Genomic DNA, 20,697 nt, shown 5'->3' with positions numbered 1-20,697 from the left:
CCGGGGCATGACAAGTTGTGGTGTCTCCTGAGCCCTCTGGAGAGACAGTTTCCAGAGGGGGTCTCTGGCCAAGATGTTCCTCACTTACAGTCTCTGGTCTCTGCCGCCGAGGGGATTGCTCCTCCTCCGCCGCCTGTGATCTACGCAGCAGAGGAGATCGCTCCTCTTCTGCCTCTGGTTCTGGGGCTCGTCATAATGTGGATATTGAGCCCTCCAGAGAATCCTTCTGCTTGGCCTCTGGGCCGGCCTCCTGACCAGAGTCTGTTGTCTGTCCAGCCTCTGGGCCGGCCTCGTGAATTTGTTGCCCGGATTATTCTGCTTGGGCCTGGCCTCCTGCCTGAGTCTGCCTGCAATGGGTCTGCCGACAACCATCACAGTGTGTGTGTGTGTGTGTGTACATTCCTTTTTTGCAACAAAGCAAAGTCTGCTGTTTTTTTATCCTATTTTTTCAGTTTTTATTTATTTTCATTTACATTCTTGATTCCAGTGTTCTAGGTTAATTAATATTAGATATGTTCTGTTTTGTTTAATAAAATATTACATTTTTAGTGTAACCAGTATGTTAAATTGTGTACATAAAGCCATTTCAATTTCATTCTTTTTGAGTCATCATGAGTCATGTCTAGTACCTCATGTCTTACTTTGAACTTCCTCTACTCCGCAGGTTACAAGCAAGGCAGCTTTCTGATTCATGTCTTCCCTTATTGTCTAGTTGGTTGACACATGGCTGGTAACACAGTTAACGTAGCTTTAAAAGAATATTAACAGTCAAGAAGCAAATTATTCTCCAATACTTTCACAACAATTGACTACTTAGAAATAGATGAAAAATGGTACATTTAGGGCAACACACCTTTGTATGTTGAAACAGCAGCAATATCACGCCAAACAATTGCAATTTACTCATTATTACCACAGATGAAGTAACAAAACTTAAATATTCTCTGGTTGCATCGATGTATGTGTGTGTGGATATAAATGCAAGCATGGGGAGGGAGGGGTGTGAGGACTGGCACGATAAGGGAGCCAGGAACCCACGCACCACACCCTGGAGAGAGGGGAGTACTACTACTAATACTACATCTACTACTACCACAACTGCTATTACTACTACTACAACTACCCCCAGTAAAACTACTACTACCACTACCACTACTGCTACTACTACTAATAATGATGATAATTTACATGTTTCCCCTCTAAACACACATAGACATATACACTCACCATCATTACACCCAAACATGCCTGTAATGATCAGCTGTGCATCCCGGAGTCACAACCACGCCATTTAGTTCAGGAGCACCATCCTTCCCGTCCCACTCAGACCACTGTCCACCCATCCTCCCACCCACCCCCACCACTCCCTCCATCCACCCATCCAACAAACGCCTCTGAGTTCATTAGCAAAAGGTCTCACAGTTCTGTCTCTAAATATCTCATTGTTCTGTCCCCCATTGCCTCAAAGATCTGTCTCTCAGTGTTTCACAGTTTTGTCCCAAAATGTCTCAAAGCTCTGTGAATTTTCACAGATGAAGAATCAGGTTTGATGTTTAAACAATGAAGAGATCTCATTTCTGATGATCAGTGTCATGTTTGTATGGAAACATTAACGTCATTTAAATCTGAGTTTGCAGAAACAACATTTTTTAAAGGTTTATAGCAAATAAAAAAATGAACTTCCTGGAAGTGACTGATTTGTGGGAGAGGATCTCATTACAGGTGTAAAGACATTTGAAACAGATGAAGATGAGTGTGTGGACAACCTAACGACGTCTCTAAGGAAGCTGTGGGGGTGAATGCCTCTAAATAGCAGCAGTGAGTATGAGTTTGGTGATGGAGCAGCAGTCTGTGGTGGAGGTGTGATGAGGTTAGCAAGCCTTCCCTCAGCTAACGGCGCTGACGTATCCTGCAGCCTGCCCACGCACAGAAGACAGATCCTTCAGTTTGCTGACATGACAGTCCACCTCTCATCGGGCCTTTCTGAATACGTTCCCTCCTCCCAGTCCGTCTGACACAGAACCACCTCCTCAGATGTTTCACTTGCACAAATAGATATGTCCATGATGAGACATTGTCCTAATCACCTCATGTCCCCACGACCTTCAATAATATCCTCACATCCTTCTATAATTGTCTCATGTCTTCACATCTGTAATAAACCCATGTCCTCACATCCTTCAGTAATAATCTCATGTCCTTTAGTAATATCATATCCTCACGTCCTTCAATAATTGTCTCATGTCTTCACATCTGTAATAAACCCATGTCCTCACATCCTTCAGTAATAATCTCATGTCCTTTAGTAATATCATATCCTCACATCCTTCAATAATTGTCTCATGTCTTCAGATCCTTCAGTAATATCCTCATGTCCTCACATCCTTCAAAAATTTTACCTCTTGTCCTCACGTCCTTCAGTAATTGTCTCATGTCTTCACATCCTTCAGTAATAACATCATGTCCTCACTATCTTCAGTATTAATCTCATGTCCTCTAAGTCCATCAGTATTAATCTCATCCTTATATCTTTCAGTAACAATGTCATGTCCCCACGTCCATCAATAATCTCATATCCTCACTTACTTCACTAATAATCTCATTTATAATCTCATGTTGTCACGTAACCAGGAGGCTGGACTCAGAAATCTCAGAAACCCAGGAATAGGTAAAGAGTTTTATTTAACAAACTGAACTGAATAGAAATGAACTCAGGAACCTGGCGGAGATCAGAGAGAGTGGAGGAAGGCTGCAGTAGACGCTTCCGCGTTTCTCCGTCAGAGAAGTAAACAGAGTCCGTGATCTACCAGCAGACAGGAGAGGCAAAACAGACCCGAGAAGCATGGAACGTGGGGCGCACCCGCAGGCAGCCAGGGAGAGGAGAGACGGGATTCAGGAGGGCGCCCCAGAGAAGTCACAGACAGGGATAGCACTTCAAGCGGACGACCCGGAGGCCGAGCAGACAACAGGGCCGGTTCCAGAGGACGACCCGGGTGACGGGCAGGCTGGATCCCTGGCAGACGGGCTGACGGCAGCTGCTGGATTTCTGGCGGACGGCCTGACAGGAGCTCTGGAAGGCCCGCTGACTGGAGCTGGAACTCAGGGATGCGCGCTGAGAGCACTGACTGGAGCTCTGGAAGACACATAAATTCTATTAATTCCAGTGGACGACCGGGGACCAGAAGAGGGAGAGGAGCGTCTGGACTAGGGACCTTTCTACGAAACGGGGACCAGAAGAGAGGAGCAGGACAGGGGCACAGGCGCTGGAGGCTGCGGAGCAGACCATGGGGCAGGCTGGCTGGGTCTCTGGAGGCAGAGCAGACAGGGACTCCGGAGACAGTGGCGCTGGAGCTGGAGGTGAGACAGGAGACGTGGACCTGGAAGCAGGAGGCGACACTGGAGATGAGAGCTGATGCCTCCTTTATACTAGGCTGGTTTGTCTGGGAAGGGACAGGAGGACACAAAATAATTACTGAAAGATGCGAAAACATGAAATTTCTACTAAAGGATGTGAGGACATGAGGTTATTAAGGAAGTGAGGATGTGAGACAATTACTAAAGGACATGAGGACATGAGATAAATACTGAAGGACCTGAGGAGATGAGGTTACCGGAGGACGTGAGATTATAAATGAAGGACATGAGATTATTACTGGAAGACATAAGGACATGAGATGAGATGAACATGAGGACATGGGTTTATTACTGATGATGTGAGAACATGAAATTATTACTGAAGGACCCGAGGACGTGTGGCACGTCTCTGCTGATAGAGGGTCAGTTTTTTCCCAGCCTGATTGCTGATTGCTCCACCTGGGCTGCGACCTTTATATGCTGGTCTGTGACAATCCTTCATTGCCAGATCGTCTCGGTTTATCCCTGCACGTATCCAGCCTCCGTTTCCTGCCTGTTTTTCCTGTTTACCTGTTTACCTGTCTGTCTGCTTGCCTGCCTGCCGTCGACCCTGAATTCTGAACCTGGACTTTCGCCTCTGCCCGCTCCCTGACTGGTAACTCTGCCTTGGTTAATATTTGGATCCCCTGTATAACTGACCTCTGGATTGCTCTCTGGTATTTGTCTCTAGATCACGGACTCTGTTTACTTCTCTGACGGAGAAATGCGGAAGCGTCTACTGCAGCCTTCCTCCACTCAGACTCTCTGATCTCCGCCAGGTTCCCGAGTTCATTTCTATTCAGTTCATTTATAAAACTCTTTACCTATCCCTTGGTTTCTGAAATTTCTGAGTCCAACCTCCTGGTTACGTGACAGTACGTTCTGGCCAAATTAGGACTCCTCAGATCTCAGGGATCGGTGTGTCAATACGAAATTCGTTTGAAACTACCGATCCTCACAAGCCCCTCCGTCTAAGTCTGCCCCCAAGACAGATTGGAGTAGGTGGGGAGTGTGGGGTGGGGGCCGATAGCACCCTGGTTCTCGGGGTGTGCGGCTGGAACATCGGGGTGTGTGCTGGCCTACGCCGGGTGGCTTTCTGGGGGGGCCTGGTCCTCCTAGGCATGTTGCGGGCCCTCTGCCTTTGGGGGATGGGGCGGCCGCCTCTGGGCTCCTGGGCTGCCCTAGGTGGCCGGCGGCCGGCGGCTGCTGATCTTGGCCCATTGGGACCCGTGCCCTGGGACCATGGGGGGCTTGCTGGGGCTCTCCTCTGCCGCCCTTCGGGTGGGGCTGGAGTCGTCTTCGTGGTGGGGTGGCTTGGGTTGGTGCTCCGGGTCTGCTGCTGAGGGCCCAGGCCTCTGGCCCTGGTCTGCCTCTGGCCTCCGTGGAGGCGTGGTCGCATTTGCATGATCTCACTCACCACTCTTCATCACTGATCACTCCTCTTCCTCATGCTCTGCATGCTGACACAGTCACTGAGGTGTCCAGTGGGTTTTTATACTAAGAGATATTTTTTTTTTTTTTTTTCCTGTGAGTAAGTATCTGGTCGCTGTTATGTCTTTTTGATTTGGTTATTATTTAAAAACTCTTAATGACTAGCAGCCCTGTTTTTTCTGTGTGTGTGTTTCTGCTTTTGTAAAAGTTGTAGGAAATGTTCTGGTGTGTTCATGTACAGGTGTAACAGTTTGTTGTCTGGTGATGGTGTGGATTGAAGGGTCGTTTCCTTCTGTCTGTGATCTTTTTGTCTCCTTTCTTCTTTCCCTTTTGCTATTTTCCATCTTTTTCTGTCCCCTCCGGTCAGGTCCAGCAAGATTACATAGATTCCGTGATTCAAAGTAAATAAATAAATAAATTAATCAGATTATCAAGAGGAGCCTTACCCATAGGCCTCCCCTTGGCAGAGCAAATTTGTTCAGCACGATACAGCAAACAGATTATCATTTTGCTGCTATGATGCTGGACAGGACAAGTTAAAAAAAAAGAAAGAGACAAAGTTCCAAAATCTTAACTGACACTTTGTTTAATAACAAAACAAAAAGACCAATAAATTAGATTAAATTCACATAAAACAATGACCAAAGATTAAATGTTTTTATCATCTAGTCAAATAATTAAACATTAGCCATGTTTATACGAGAGAGCTCATTTAGAGGTTTGAAAAAATGAACCAAGCTTTAATTATACATTTAATTATTCACAAGAACGTCATCTCAGGGCTTTACAGACAAATCAGTTCAAGGCAATTCATGATAAATAATAGCCTAAATAATGAAAACCAGCAGACTGCATTGAATCTTGACTTTGATATGATGACCCCCCCCCCCCCCCCCCCCCCCATCCTGAGCATGCAAGAGGCAGTGGAAAGGAAACCCCCCCTTTAACAGAAAGAAGAAACTTCCAGCAGAACTAGAACCAGAAAGAGAACCCGACTCAGGGACGGCAGCTATCTACCTCGACCGGTTAGGGTGGAGAGTCAGTGTTGACTTTGGTTTGACAAAGCTTTGTTCACTCTGTATTTATATTTACATCTAACTTATATGCTGTAATAATAATAATAATAATAATAATAATAATAATAATAATAATAATAGGAAAGTTTAGCTCCAGCAGCTCGATGAAAAAAGCATTTCAAGTTTCTCACCACAGAGATGTTTTACAGAAGTTGAACCTCAGACAAATGTCATAATCAGCAGAAGAAAAGCAGCTAAGAACCACACACACGTGATGCCATCATAGGTTGCAAAGTTTTTATCAGCTCATTTCAATTTGGAAAGAAATCCAACTTGTCACCTAAGACAATCATCTGCAGATGTGTTTTTATGTGCAGGAAGAGTATTCCTGAAGTCCGACGAGGAAGTTTTACGAGCACCCACACTCTTCCACGATCATGTTCTGGATGTCTTTCTTAATGATCCTCTGCTCCTGGTTGTAGTAGAGCATGGACATGGCCCGCAGCCTCGTCGGCACACAGCAAGACTTCATGTTCTGAAACGGGCTGTAGCCCCTCATGCGGTAATGACTGATGACTGCTGAATGGAAGGAGAGAGACAAGCTGCCGATGTTCGCCACATGGTTTGGGCAGTTGCCCTCACAGTAGTTGGCATGGTAACCAGATGGAGCAATAATCCAGTCACTCCAGCCAATGTCTTTAAAGTTGACATAAAACTGTCGTTTACAGCAGATGTGGATTCTGCCATCGCACTCCAGACCTCGTTTCACTCTCTGCTGAGGCATTTCCACTCCAGCTCGGAGCACCACCATGAGGAATGGGCGGTGAGACTGATCTTGATCTGTTAAATGTTCTCCTCTGGCAGACATGAGGATTGGCAAGATCCCGGCCTCAGCACACATCGGACAGGAAATCCGCAGTCTGAGCGAACTGCTGCCACTGTTCAGTAAAGTCTGAACAGTTTGAGGAACAGCGAGCATGTGCCAGCCGCTGCGTCGAGGGTCCACCATCTTCTCTGAAACGCACTTCTCATCAGTCACCCTTTCTTCATTGTGATGGGGCTGCAGCACCCTCAGCATCACTTTACCTTTCACCCAGAATACCTTAGATTTCATCAGGAAGATCCAAACACTGGCCCGTTCCACCACCGCTGAGCAGCTGCCCTCGTTCACAATGTCAAAGCTCACCGTGTCTGGAGCGTCTCCTGCAGCAGGAAACAGTCATCAAGATCAATCAATCAGTTTCTGAAAACAGTCTTCAACATCAATCAGACACAATTAAACTGATTTAATTTTCTTGGTCCACTATTAAGCTGAATAAGTTTTTAAAACTCTGACTTTAATGAATCACAACCAAAGTATAACCGGTGGAAATATTTGTGAAAAAATATTTCTCTTGTTTCACAAATAAGTCTTGAAAGAAAAATGTATGACGACACTGACACCCTCCCACCCCCAGTAACCCTAGTACCCCTACCATCTCACGTTAATGTCATCAAGGACAAAGCATGATTCTTCCTCTAAATATACATGAAATAAAGAGAGATGCTAAAAAAACTGACAGGCCTGGTTTCAGGGAATGTGGTCAACAAGGTAGCTTTTATAGAACACCACTATTTCCCCTCATCCTGGCCTGTGCTGCCCTCTTTGTCTCCTGTTGCAAAATAATTACTGAGGCCAACATTTGTCTGAATGAGGAGATTATTTACGGCTTGAGACCTCGCTGTATGCCTCCCCAGCCCGATTCTTGTTATTGTTCACTAATTAGGGTGAACCTTTCAGGGGCTTTTTAATGACAGTTTTCTCAGAGCAAACAACTATTTATAGCACAATGCAATCATATGCATTTATGTAAGCAACCCAAAAGAGCCGTTGCCACCGGCTTGGTATACGCTGACAGAAACCGACCACGAGACAACACTTTCTGATCATTGTATTTACTTAATTACGTAATCTCTGACACACTGATGGTGAAGAATTAATAATAAACACTGTACTTCATCTTTTTTAAAAACCATGAACAACCAACACAACAGAAACTGTCTGTGTGTGTTTGTACAAAGTTGTGTGTGAGAATGTGTGTTTAAGTTTGCAGGGTTGTGCATGTGATCATGCAAATGCAGCAGCTGCCACTCCAAGGATCAGAGGCTAACCGAGGGCCCCAAGCCCCAGGCAACCAGTACCCACCACAGAGACCAGAACCAGCCCACCGCAAGAATGGCCATGCATCCAGACAGAAGGAGGCAGAGGAAGGCTGTAGCCAGAGCTCCCACTCCATGCCATGGAGTTCAAACCCCTGGGTACCAGAGGCAGCTGTCCGCCAGCACCGCCAGGTACCGGTCACCCAAGCATGAGTCAAAGACAGAAACCAGAACCCTGTGAGCCTAAGAGCCACCCACCACCCCAGGTGAAGGTCTGTACTTCATCTTTCATCTGCATCGGACCGAAGAGTAGAGCAGTCGTTCCCAACCTACTGTCCTTGGGGATCCCCGTCATGTATATACTAAAAAGCCATGGACCCTTGCCCCACCCTGTGCTGAAACCATACTTGGTTTAATGCTTTCAAAAGTGAGATTCTCATCCCAAAAACTGCAGTCTTGTCCTTTGATAAAGCCAAAGTTAAAGGTAATTAAATTAACATAGAGCCTTCCTTTTTTTCTTAAAATAGGGACAACGTGTTGACATTAATCACAGTGGCTCAGGGACCCCTGTGCTTGTTGGGAGACCTCATTAGGGGTCCCAGACCCCAGATTGGGAACCAGTGGACTAGAGCATTGCTACTTAATTCAGTCCTATGAGGGCCGCAATCCAGCAGGCTTTCCATGAATCCCTGCTCTAACACACCAGACTCAAATTAATGAGTCACTGTATAGAACTTGATAGGCTGTTAGAGCCATTTAATTTTATTCAGGTGTGTTGAAGCAGGAATACATTGAAAACCTGTTAAATTGCAGCCCTCATAGGACCTAACTGAGTAACCCTGGACAAGAGGAAGGTTAACTCCTCAGTCAGTTGCGTCCTTACCATCTGTTGAGCTTGAGCTGACTATCACAGACTTCCACCTCCTCTAACAACTCTAAAACTAATCTAAAGTCATATTTATCTGATAGATTTACAGTTTGTTCATGTAAATAAGTCTTCCTCACACACCATAGTAGGCCATGGAGTTTTCTCAGGGTTCTGTACTGGACCATATTTTCAACATTATACTTTATGTAACATTTTTAGACGGCAATGATATACACTTCTATTGCTATGCAGATGATACTCGGATATATTAGCATGACAAAACCAATCAATTTCTTAGAATTGATATACCTTACCTATCACAATCCATTTCACACTTTATTCATCACATTTTACAACTACTGTTTTTAGTACTGAGTTGTTATAATCACAACAGCAGTAACTGATAGTATCATTATCATAATTATCTTTAAGATCACCATTTTATTCGTCAGTGAGATGAGATCCTTCTCACATGCTTAGGCCTATGTGTCTTATGTAACATATAATTAAATGTTCAAGTGTTGTTTTTTTTTTTTGTTTGTTTATTTTTTTAAATAAAAATTTTAAAAAAATTTATGGGCATTTGTCTCTTTCTGTTAGTGTTGTAAGCAACTGTTTGCATAATTTCTAAACCTCGGGTATTTGTATGTTTAGAAGTTTGTTTGTCTAAAAGGCTGCACCAATAGAGGCCCGTACGAACATTAGTCTGCACCGATAGAGAAGCATACGAACATTAGTCTGCACCGACAGAGGCCCGTACGAACATTAGTCTGCACCGATAGAGACGCGTACGAACATTAGTCTGCACCGATAGAGACACATACGAACATTAGCCTGCACCGATAGAGACCCGTACGAACAATAGTCTGCACCAATAGAGACACGTACGAACAGAGGTCTGCACTGATAGAGACACATACGAACATTAGCCTGCACCGATAGAGACCCGTACGAACAATAGTCTGCACCGATAGAGACCCGTACGAACAGAGGTCTGCACTGATAGAGGCTCGTACGAACATTAGCCTGCACCGATAAAGACCCGTACGAACAGAGGCCTGCACCGATAGAGACCCGTAAGAACAGAGGCCTGCACCGATAAAGACCCGTACAAACATTAGTCTGCACTGATAGAGGCCCATACGAACATTAGTCTGCACTGATAGAGACCCGTACGAGCAGAGGGCTGCACGATTAGAAGTCTGTATGATTATAGGGTTGTATGTTTAGAAAGCTATACTAGTATAAGTTTTAGAAGTGCTTACAATTAGAAGTTCATATGATTAGGACTCTGTACGATAACAAGTCTGTATGAATAAAAATCTCTATGTTTAGAAGTCTGTATCTCAGAATTTGAGTCTGGTTGTTTTAAAGTCTAGATGTTTAGAAGTCCAGATATGAAGACATCCAGGTGTTTAAAGTCCAAATGTTTAGAAATCCAGATGTCCTTATGTTTAAACTTCCAGATGTTTAGAAGTCTAGCTGTATAGAAATATAGATGTTTAGAACTGCATATGCTTAAATATCCAGATGTTTAAAAAGTCTTGATCTTTAGACGTTTGGATATTCTGAAGTCCAGATGTTAAGTTAGCATGTTTGGAAGTATGTGCATTAACCTTTTCAGATGTTTAAAAATGAAAATGTTTTTATTAAAGAGAGTTTTTGTGGCATTTGTCAACAAACTGGTTAACTCTGTTTTTTTTGTATTGTTTTTATGCACCCCATACTTCTGTTTTAGATGTTGAATCCCACCATCCCACTTGTTATTCCTATTTTATATGGATAACTTGTTGTGTGAATTGTATATTGTAAATAGTATTATATATATATAAATATATACCTCTTCCTTTACCCAGCCTGCCATCTTCCCATGGTAGACTGGTTCACCTCAAGCTTGGGTCCTCTCACAGAGTCAGTAAAAATATGTGCAGTCTGGTCAACTAATATTTTAGATTTACTTTCTATTCTACAGTCATTTATTTAGCAGACGCTTTTAACACTGACTGTTGGACTCACCTGCTTCTCCAAAGGTGATGATTTCAGACGATGGTTTGGATGGTGTTGGGTCCCTGGCACCCTGACTCTCTTCCTGGATCTCCACGCTGCCATCTTCAGCAACACGACCAAAATGCAACTTTTTAATGGCGTTGAGCAGTGCAGCCCGAGGAACTGGCTGTGTGAGGTTGGGCCGAGCACTCAGGTGCAACATGTTGAGAATGTGACGCTTCACTGCCTCTACCATTTCATTTTGACCCCTGGATGAAGAAGAATTCCTCCTCATCTGAGAAAGAGAGCAAGATGGACAGTCCAAGGATGGTGCCTCCTCCTGGAACTGCGATCCCATCTCAAGCGATGAAGAAACAGTTGGGGAGGCATCGACCAGAAAAAACACAGGAACAAAGAAAAATATGGCAAACTGAGAGCACATTATGATCTGATGCCGAGACTGCAGTTCACAGTAGATACAGTAGAGTCTCACAGTGCACCAGGAGAATCTACTGACAAAAAATACACCCTTTGTAAGCAGAATCTGATAGTAGAATCAAATTCTAGTGTCTTATGGTAGTCAGATGCTAGAGTTAGACAGTAGAATCTGATGGTAGAATCTGATGGTAGAGTCTAATGGTAGAATCTGATGGTAGACCCTGATAACTATCAGACAATAGAATCTGACAGTAACAGTTGAAGCAGTTGGTAGAATCTGATAGTAGAATCTGATGGTAGAATGTGATGGTAGACTCTGACAACTATCAGACAGTAGAATCTGACAGTGAGTAACAGTAGAAGCAGTTGGTAGAATCTGATGGTAGAATCTGATAGTAGAATCTGATAGTAGAATCTGATGGTAGAATCTGATAGTAGAGTCTGTTGGTAGAGTCTGATGGTAGAATCTGATGTTAGAATCTGATGGTAGACTCTGATGGTAGAATCTGATAGTAGAATCTGATAGTAGAGTCTGTTGGTAAAGTCTGATGGTAGAATGTGATGATAGAATGTGATGTTAGAATCTGATGGTAGACTCTGATGGTAGAATCTGATACTAGACTCTGATGGTAGAATCTGATAGTAGAGTCTGATGGTAGAGTCTGATGGTAGAGTCTGATGGTAGAATCTGATGGTAGAATCTGATAACTATCAGACAGTAGAATCTGACAGTGAGTAATAGTAGAAGCAGTTGGTAGAATATGATAGTAGAATCTGATGGTAGAATCTGATGGTAGAGTCTGATGGTAGAATCTGATGGTAGAGTCTGATGGTAGAATCTGATGATAGATTCTGATGGTAGAATCTGATGGTAGAATCTGATAACTATCAGACAGTAGAATCTGACCGTGAGTAATAGTAGAAGCAGTTGGTAGAATTTGATAGTAGAATCTGATGGTAGAATCTGATGATAGAATCTGATGGTAGAGTCTGATGGTAGAATCTGATGATAGACTCTGATGGTAGAGTCTGATGGTAGAATCTGATGGTAGAATCTGATAACTATCAGACAGTAGAATCTGACAGTGAGTAATAGTAGAAGCAGTTGGTAGAATATGATAGTAGAATCTGATGGTAGAATCTGATGATAGAATCTGATGGTAGAGTCTGATGGTAGAATCTGATGATAGACTCTGATGGTAGAATCTGATGATAGACTCTGATGGTAAAATCTGATGGTTGAGTCTGATGGTAGAATCTGATGATAGACTCTGATGGTAGAATCTGATGGTAGAGTCTGATGGTAGAATCTGATGGTAAAATCTGATGGTAGAGTCTGATGGTAGAATCTGATGGTAGAATCTGATGGTAGAGTCTGATGGTAGAGTCTGATGGTAGAGTATGATGGTAGAATCTGATGATAGACTCTGATAACTATCATACAGCAGAATCTGACAGTAAGTAACAGTAGAAGCAGTTGGTAGAATCTGAAAGTAGAGTGACAGTACAGTCTGATGGCAGATGGATGGCGTTGGAGTCTCTTTCAGCTGTCTGAGGAACCGCCACAGGAACCAAAGGCAGAATTTTGTCCTGAAAATCTGATCCTGATCAGCTGAGACCTGCAGGTCAGAAGGTCTGCTTCCCTGGTCTTCCGTCTGGTGGTTTTGGTGTTAATGGTCCAGATCCTCACTGGTAGGGAAGGTCTGCGCTGCATGAATGCTGTATAGGGTCACTCTCCTCTCCCTCTCTGCTCCCTGGCAGCAATTATACCTCTCTGCCCGTTTAATCCCTCCCTCCATTCACAGAGGTATTTTCCTATGAGTCACACAGGGTGACACACAGAGACACAGAGTTAAATCTCAGAATATCTCAGAATCCACGTGTGGTGTTTCCTCCTGAATGAACGTCACGACAGAAGAGGAGGAAGGAGGGAAGAGGAGGAACAGTGTCTCTGATTAATTCATACCACACACAGATGAATCACACCAGCATTATCACCACCTTACGTGGAGGAGAAACTCTGTTGGTGTGAAATGAATTTAGATGGAAGCTGTCACAAGCAGCAGAAGGACAACGTTCATGACATGTCATATCACACCATCACACACTTACCGACATCAGCACGCTTTCTGCTGTTGACAAGCAGGAATTACAGCATCACCTGGGAGGTTTTTAATCTGTCTTTGGTCCACTTTTCCCAATTGTGTGGAAAATAGTGCTGACCATCAATCCAGTCTGCAGGTAGACGTCCTGAAGGTGAAGACAGGCTTCTTTCTGATGTTGTTCTCTCTACCCAGTCTGACCAGTTTAACCATCCTTCAAGCTCTGGTGGTATCCAAACAATGTGGGCTAAAGACAACTGGAAAACTCTTTGAGGAAACCATGGTCTGATCAGGAAAGACAGCATTCATCCCACTTTGGATGGAGCAATTTGGTCCCCCTCCTTCAGTTTTCTTTCAGAAAGAAAAAGAAATCGTATAAACTGGGTGCATGAATCCAGCTTGGTCAGCATCTTTCAGCTAAACACACGTCAAACCCTGAATAAGTCACAGCGAACTGAGTTATAAAACTTCTTTTTAGATATTTGTTACCTTTTAAAATTTTGAAATATTGGAGTTGCTGACCTCAACTCAGACATTGTGGGTCTGTTCTATTCTATTCTATTCTATTCTACAGTCATTTAGCAGATGTTTTTATCCAAAGCGACTTACATTTGAGAGTAAGAACAACACAAGCATGAATTCAAACAAGATGGACGTCATCATTAAATGGCAGTCACACTGCTGGAGTCCAGGTGGACCAGGTGCTGTCATGTAGTGCTAGAGGCAGTGTATAACTTCTTTTTTTTTTTTTTTTTTTTTTTTGTAAGTCATTTTGTTTGATTACAAAATCATGATTTCATCAAACAGCATCATCTTGGGTATAAGTGCAGCAGTTTCTTCAGTACTTGGTTGAGCCAAAGATCTGGACAAATCTTTCTAACTCATTCTGAGTAGAAGAGTTAAGCTAAGTGTGGAAATGCTCCTTAAACAACTGAGTCTTTAGCTTGCTCTTAAAAGTGGATAAGGACTCTGCGGATCGGACGGAGTTTGGTAGATGGTTCCACCACCGGGGAACAACAGAGGAGAAGAGTCTAGCTACTGATGTGGCGCCACCTTGTGGTGGGAGCACTAGGTGTCTTTCACTGGCAGAGCGTAACTGTGGAGAGGGAGTGTAGCTCTGGATTAAGGAGTGGAGGTAGACCGGAGCCGTTTGGGTTATTGTTTTGTAAGCCAGAAGCAGAGCTTTGAATCTGATGCGCTGCAACTGGAAGCCAGTGGAGAGCGATTAGCAGCGGAGTGACATGAGCTCTTTTAGGCTGGTTGAAGACCAGACGTGCTGCTGTGTTCTGGATCATCTGCAGAGGTTTAACTGAGCATGCAGGCAGGCCAGTCAGTAAGGAGTTGCAGTAGTCAATGCGTGAAATGACCAGAGCCTGGACCAGGAGCTGGGCCGTGTGTTCAGTCAGGTAGGGTCTGATCCTCCTGATGTTGTAGAGAGCAAATCGACAAGATCGAGCAACCGAGGCAACATGGTCCTTAAAGGTCAGCTGGTTGTCTACCATGACACCAAGATTCCTGGTAGAAGACGTAGACACAAGCGTGATGGAGTCAAGTTGCACGCTTATCTGTGGTGGTAAGGAAGGATTGGCTGGAAAGACAATAAGCTCGGCCTTGGACAGGTTTAGCTGAAGGTGGCGATCCTTCATCCATGCGGAGATATCAGCAACATGCTGATATTCACATTGAGACGTTGTGTCGTCAGGTGGGAAAGAAAGGAAAAGCTGAGTGTCATCTGCATAGCAGTGGTAGGAGAAACCATGAGAGCTAATGATGCACCGAGTGAGGACGTGTATAAAGAAAAGAGAAGAGGGCCAAGCACCGAGCCCTGAGGCACCCCTGTTGTCAGCCCATGTGATCTGGACACGCCCCCTCGCCAAGATACTTTGAAGGATCTTCCTGTGAGGTAGGACATAAACCACGAGAGGACAGATCCTGAGATGCCAAGCTCAGAGAGTGTGGAGAACAGTATATGATGGTTGACCGTGTCAAAGGCAGCCGACAGGTCCAGCAGTATAAGGACTGAGGATTGACCAGTGGATCTGGCAACCCGTAGGGAATCAGTAACTGACAGGAGAGCAGTTTCAGTAGAACAGCCTTGCCTATAGCCAGACTGATATGGATCTAACAGGTTGTTGTCTTGGAGGAACTGTGGGACCTGACTGAAGACGGCACGTTCTAGTAGTTTAGACATGAATGGAAGCAGTGAGACCGGCCAGTAGTTTCCAACCTGGGCTGGGTTGAGTGTGGGTTTCTTCAGCAGTGGGGGAACCCGAGCTTGCTTGAAGGCAGAAGGAAAGACACCGGATTTAAGAGAGGAGGTGATAATATGGGTTACTGCAGGTTTGATTGTAGGTAAAATGCTCTGCAGGATGTCAGAGGGAACAGGATCAAGAAGACAGGTCGTGGGTTTTGAGTTGACTAGAAGTTTAGAGACTTGGTCCTCATTTAGAGAGCGGAAGGAGCAGAGTGAGGCACCAGTAGCTGGTTTGGTAAGGCTGAGTTGGTCAGGCTCAGTGAATTGGTTACTGATGGTAGCGACCTTTTCAGTGAAGTAGGAAGCAAACATTTCTGCAGTCAGCACAGTGGGAGGCTGAGCAGGTGGTGGAGATAGAAGAGAGTTAAACACTATGAACATGTCGTGTGTTGGGAGCATTGCGGATCTTGTTCTGATAAAAGGCTATCTTGGCCGCCTTTAGGCTGAATGTGAAAGTTTCAAGTTTTTGCTGGTACTCAGACAAGTCAGTGTGTTCTTTTGATTTGCGCCACTTTCTTTCTGCAGCCCCGAGTCCGGCTCTGTGCTCCCTCAGAACCTCTGTGAGCCATGGACTGGGAGGGTTTTGTCTGGCTGGTTTGGACACCAGAGGACAGAGTTTGTCCAGAGAGGAGGCGAGAGAGGAGCAGAGTGTTTCTGTAGCCTCATTAACAGACAGTAAGGAGAAGTCTGAGTGGGAAGGGAGGGCAGAGTAAACCTCATCAGACAGCTGTGTAGGTCTGAGGGAGCTCAGGTTTCTGTGGTAGGACACCATTTTAGGAGCCGCTTGAGTGGCATGAGGAAGGAAGACAGAGAATTTAACCAGGAAGTGGTCTGAAAGGTGCAGCGGGGTGACAGACAGGTCGGCTGTGGAGCAGTTTCTGGTCAGAACCAAGTCAAGAGTATTACCAGCTTTGTGTGTTGGAGGAGTCTGAACCAGTTTCAGATTGAAAGAGTAGATGAGAGCCAGAAAGTCAGTCGCTGTGGTTTGCCAATGTGAATGTTCATGTCTCCCATGACAATTAGTGGTGTGCCATCATCAGGAATGTCAGAGAGAATCATGTCCATTTCAGAGACAAACTCAGCTATACTGCCACCCGGAGGCGGTAAATGACCAGAATGTATGCAGTGATGGGTGTAGAGACCTTCACTGGTGATACTCAGGTGATGAGCAGGTAGCCATAGGACGGAGAGGTAAAGTTCCACTTTTTGGAAATAAGAAAGCCCGTTCCACCTCCTCGTCCAGCTGAGCGAGGTGTTTGGGTAAATTCTGCATTGACAGAAAGGGCAGCTGGTGTAGCTGTGTTTTCTGGACGGATCCAGGTCTCAGTCAGGGCTAGAACCTGAATGTCTGAGACATTTATCAATGAACTGATAAATTCTGTTTTGTTCACCGCAGACTGAAACCGCCTCTATCTGCTTTACCTGAGCAGTACACAGTGGGTGTGACCCGCGTCAAGGCCACAACTGGTTGTAGAGAGAAGGTGCTAACCCCACACCAGCGATGTAAACAATAAGACAGAAACCAAGACAGAAACTTACCTAACTGACTGTTCCAACCCAGATCAAAATCAGTGCTTGTTCTGGAAGGTGGTGTGGGTGGAAGGAATCCTTTGAAGACCTTCTCAATCCCACCAACACGTCTTCCGATGAGGAAGCAGAGTCTGGGGTAGCTGGTGCTGGCTCTCCCATCTCTGGGGCTGAGGTCACTGAGGTGGTTAAAAAAGCTCCCCGGTGGCAAGGCCCCGGGGGTGGATGAGGTCCGCCCGGAGTTCTTAAGGCTCTGGAGGCTGTAGGGCTGTCTTGGTTGACACACCTCTGCAGTATCATGTCAACATCCGGGACAGTGCCTCTGGACAGGACTGGGGGGGACCGGAGGGTGTGCTCCAACTACAGGGGGATCACACTCCTCAGCCTCCTTGGTAAGGTCTATTCAGGGGTGCTGGAGAGGAGGGTCCATGAGATAGTCCAACCTCGGATTGAAGAGGAGCAGTGTGGTTTTCTTTGTGGAACGGTGGACTGCACCCTCTTCAGGGTCTTGAAGGGGACGTGGAAGTTCACCCAACCAGTCTACATGTGTTTTGTGGACTTGGAGAAGGCGTTTGATCATATCCCCCAGGGACTCCTGTGGGGTAGTGCTTTGGATACCAGACCCTCTGATAAGCTGTCCAGTCCCTGTACAACAGGTGTCAGAGCTAGGATGGGATCCCCGGATCAGCTGGAGGAAATGGATGAGATGGGAGGTGGGAGTTATCTTCCAATCAGGGTTATTGATCATATTAGATAAAGTTATTCTGAATGCCCGACAGTCTTCCTCACCCAAAATGGACATGAGAGAAGCCACTTCTGCTAGCTGTAGCATATTTTCCACCTGGACCTTACTCTGAGTTTCTGAGAGTTTTTCAGACATCCTAAGGAAAGGATAGATAATACTTCATTCATCCCATAGATCAGGAAATTAAGCTCCGACAGCAGCAGAAGCAGTCCACCCATACTGTAGGGTTTTACATTTACATTTACAGTCCAAACATACAGCAACAGAACAAGACACAGAACACATCCCATGGGAATAGTGCCCAGTAACAGACTAAGTCATGTAAGGGGTGATGTCCATCATGACTAACATACTAAGGACACGTGTGTGCTGCTGCAGTTTATACAGACTGTGTCAAGGACATGTGGGTGGAAACACACGTCCATTATGACAGATTGATGTTGGACAGTCTGATGGGATGAAGGACTTCCTGAAGAGCTTCTTCTGAGGGTGCAGCAGTCTGTAGCTGAAGGAGCTACTGAGCGACCCCACAGTTTCATGTAGAGTGTGGGAGCTGTTGTCAGCTCAGCCAACATCCTCCTTTCCCTACTTCCTCTATGGCAGGGATCTCCAACTCCGGTTCTCGTGAGCTACTGTCCTGCAGGTTTTGGATTCTACCCTGATGCAACATACCTGACTCTAACCACTGGGTCATTAACAGGCTTGTGCAAAGGTGTGTTGTAGTAGGAGATGTTTAAAACCTGCAGGCCAGTAGCTCCTTCCTGTGAAGGTTACCAACAATCTCCTTTTTCTTGCACGTGTTTATGTGGAGGAGGTTCTGCTCACACCAGACTTCACTGCTTGCACCCACCATGGCTCAGTGGGTAGAGTGGTCGTCTTGTGGCCTGAGGGTTGCCGGGTTGATCCTCACCTGGAGAGCTCAGGTGAGCAAGACACCAAACCCCTAATTGTTCCTGATGGGTCATGGTTAGCATCTTGCATGGAAGCTTCACCATCAGTGTGTGAATGTCTTTGTGAATGGATGCTGTATAAAGCGCTATATAAATACAGAGGGCCCCTGTGCTACACATCACCACATCAGGTTTGGTTATGAAGCTTCAGGTTCTGGGGCTTCTCTGTGAGGTACTGGTGGTCCATGTAGCCAGGTGGGCCTCTACTCCAGCGCCTAACATCTTCATCTGAAGGTGTGGTGGTTGTACAGGCTCCTTATCAAACTTAGGCCCTAACAGCCGTACTGACTAGGAAAATAGTAATCCTATAATAAATTCAGTTGTCTTTCCTCTCCACAGACCTCCTCGCTCTCTGGTCTGGTTCTATGAACAATAACAGTTTTTCGCTATAGCTCTGTCCTGTCTGATCATTAATTAACTTCTGACTTTAGTTAACTGATGACACAATTCATGATGGAAATATCTGTATTTTCCCATACAGGGAAGTTAGATTGAACTAGGAACAAACAGCATAAACTTCATCACACCGACTCAGTGATGATGTGGGCAGAAGATACAACAGAATTAAGAAAACGACAAAACCACATAGACCACACCAATTAACATAAAAGCAATAAAATAAAAAAGATGTTCAAAATGAGGGTATCATTTCCAGTTCCAGGGCTTCCATATGTTCAGTCCAGCAACCAGAGGGTAGCAGCCCAAAGTCAGACCAGTGGGAACGACCCGGCTCTTAGATGGCTGAAGTACTGAAGCACCGGTCCAATAAAAAGATCTGGTAGCTGCTCCTGATTCCTCCCAGGAACCTGGTCTATTGTGATCAGTTTTTATTCAGCAGAACTACAGGCCAAGGAGAAGGTGTGGCAGCTACCTTCCAATCAGGGCTCTTGACCAGTCCTAGACCTGAGATTAGTTCTAGTTCCTCTGAATACCCGACTCTCAGTCTTTCTCACCCAGAATGGAGCTGAGAAGCTGCTTCTGCCAACAGTAGATATTCGTCCACCTGGACCTTACAGTTTTGGATGTTTCAGACCTCTGATCAGACTTAGAGCTGAATCCTGATAAAGTCATTGATCGGGGTAAGGTTAATGTTGACCATGAAAATGAAGGCATTGATTTTAACTCTATATTAAATTTGACTGGCTTTTCTAGATACAGTATATGTGAGTCCAGTGACTTAAACCAGCTGGAGGATGGTTTAGTGGGTATCATTGAAAACAGGTAGTTTACTTTAGATAGAACCATCATTTTAACTGTAGCAACCCTCTACATGAGTGATATGGGTAAGTGCCTCCATCGTGAGAGATCATCCTCTATTGCTTTAAGTAGCTGGACATAATTTAGCTTTGTTAGTTCTGATAACCTGGGGGAAATGTTTATGCCTAGATATCTAATGTTTCCAGACTGTATTGTAGTATTGGGTGTGTTTTGTAGGTCAGATATTGATGAGAATGTGTTAATAAGTGTGATTGTCTGGGGGAGAGATGTCGGTGAGTTCTGGAGGAAAAGTAATATGTCATCAGCATAAAGACTTATCTTATGTTCTATATTTTTGGCATGGATTCCTTTAATCTCTTTATTTTGTCTTATGGCAGCAGCTAGGGGTTCAATAAAAATAGCAAAGAGTGATGGAGAAAGCAGGCAGCCCTGTCTGGTGCCTCTCTGCAAACAGAAGCTTGGAGAGGTTTGATCATTGGTCTTCACACATGCATTTAAGTTGTTATATAATATTTTTATCCAGTCTATGAAAGATGACCCAAACCCAAATTTGTTTAACGTTACAAATAAAAATTTCCAGTTTACTCGGTCAAATGCTTTTTCTGCGTCTAAAGAAATAACTGTGGAAGG

At 44.8% G+C, this 20,697-nt stretch overlaps 1 protein-coding gene across 2 annotated transcripts; it reads right to left on the bottom strand.

The window, feature by feature from the left end:
- Positions 1-5,388: 5,388 nt before the first annotated feature.
- On the bottom strand, positions 5,389-17,241 carry inhbab (inhibin subunit beta Ab). 2 transcript variants are annotated; one of them, XM_041993623.1, is made up of 3 exons: positions 17,167-17,241; positions 10,864-11,128; positions 5,389-7,043 (listed from the first exon to the last, which is right to left on the bottom strand). In XM_041993623.1, exons 2-3 carry the CDS (start codon positions 11,126-11,128, stop codon positions 6,250-6,252), a joined length of 1,059 nt encoding a protein of 352 aa, XP_041849557.1. In that variant the 5' UTR covers positions 17,167-17,241; the 3' UTR covers positions 5,389-6,249. The 2 variants fall into 2 exon arrangements, with proteins under 2 accessions (XP_041849557.1, XP_041849556.1); XM_041993622.1 differs by lacking the exon at positions 17,167-17,241 and adding an exon at positions 11,596-11,927 and having other exon boundaries at positions 10,864-11,499.
- Between the last annotated feature and the right edge of the window lie 3,456 nt (positions 17,242-20,697).

The sequence above is a fragment of the Melanotaenia boesemani genome, chromosome 8 (genome assembly GCF_017639745.1).
Source record: "Melanotaenia boesemani isolate fMelBoe1 chromosome 8, fMelBoe1.pri, whole genome shotgun sequence".
NCBI classification, from domain to species: domain Eukaryota; kingdom Metazoa; phylum Chordata; class Actinopteri; order Atheriniformes; family Melanotaeniidae; genus Melanotaenia; species Melanotaenia boesemani.
This window is presented reverse-complemented; position numbering and strand designations above follow the sequence as displayed.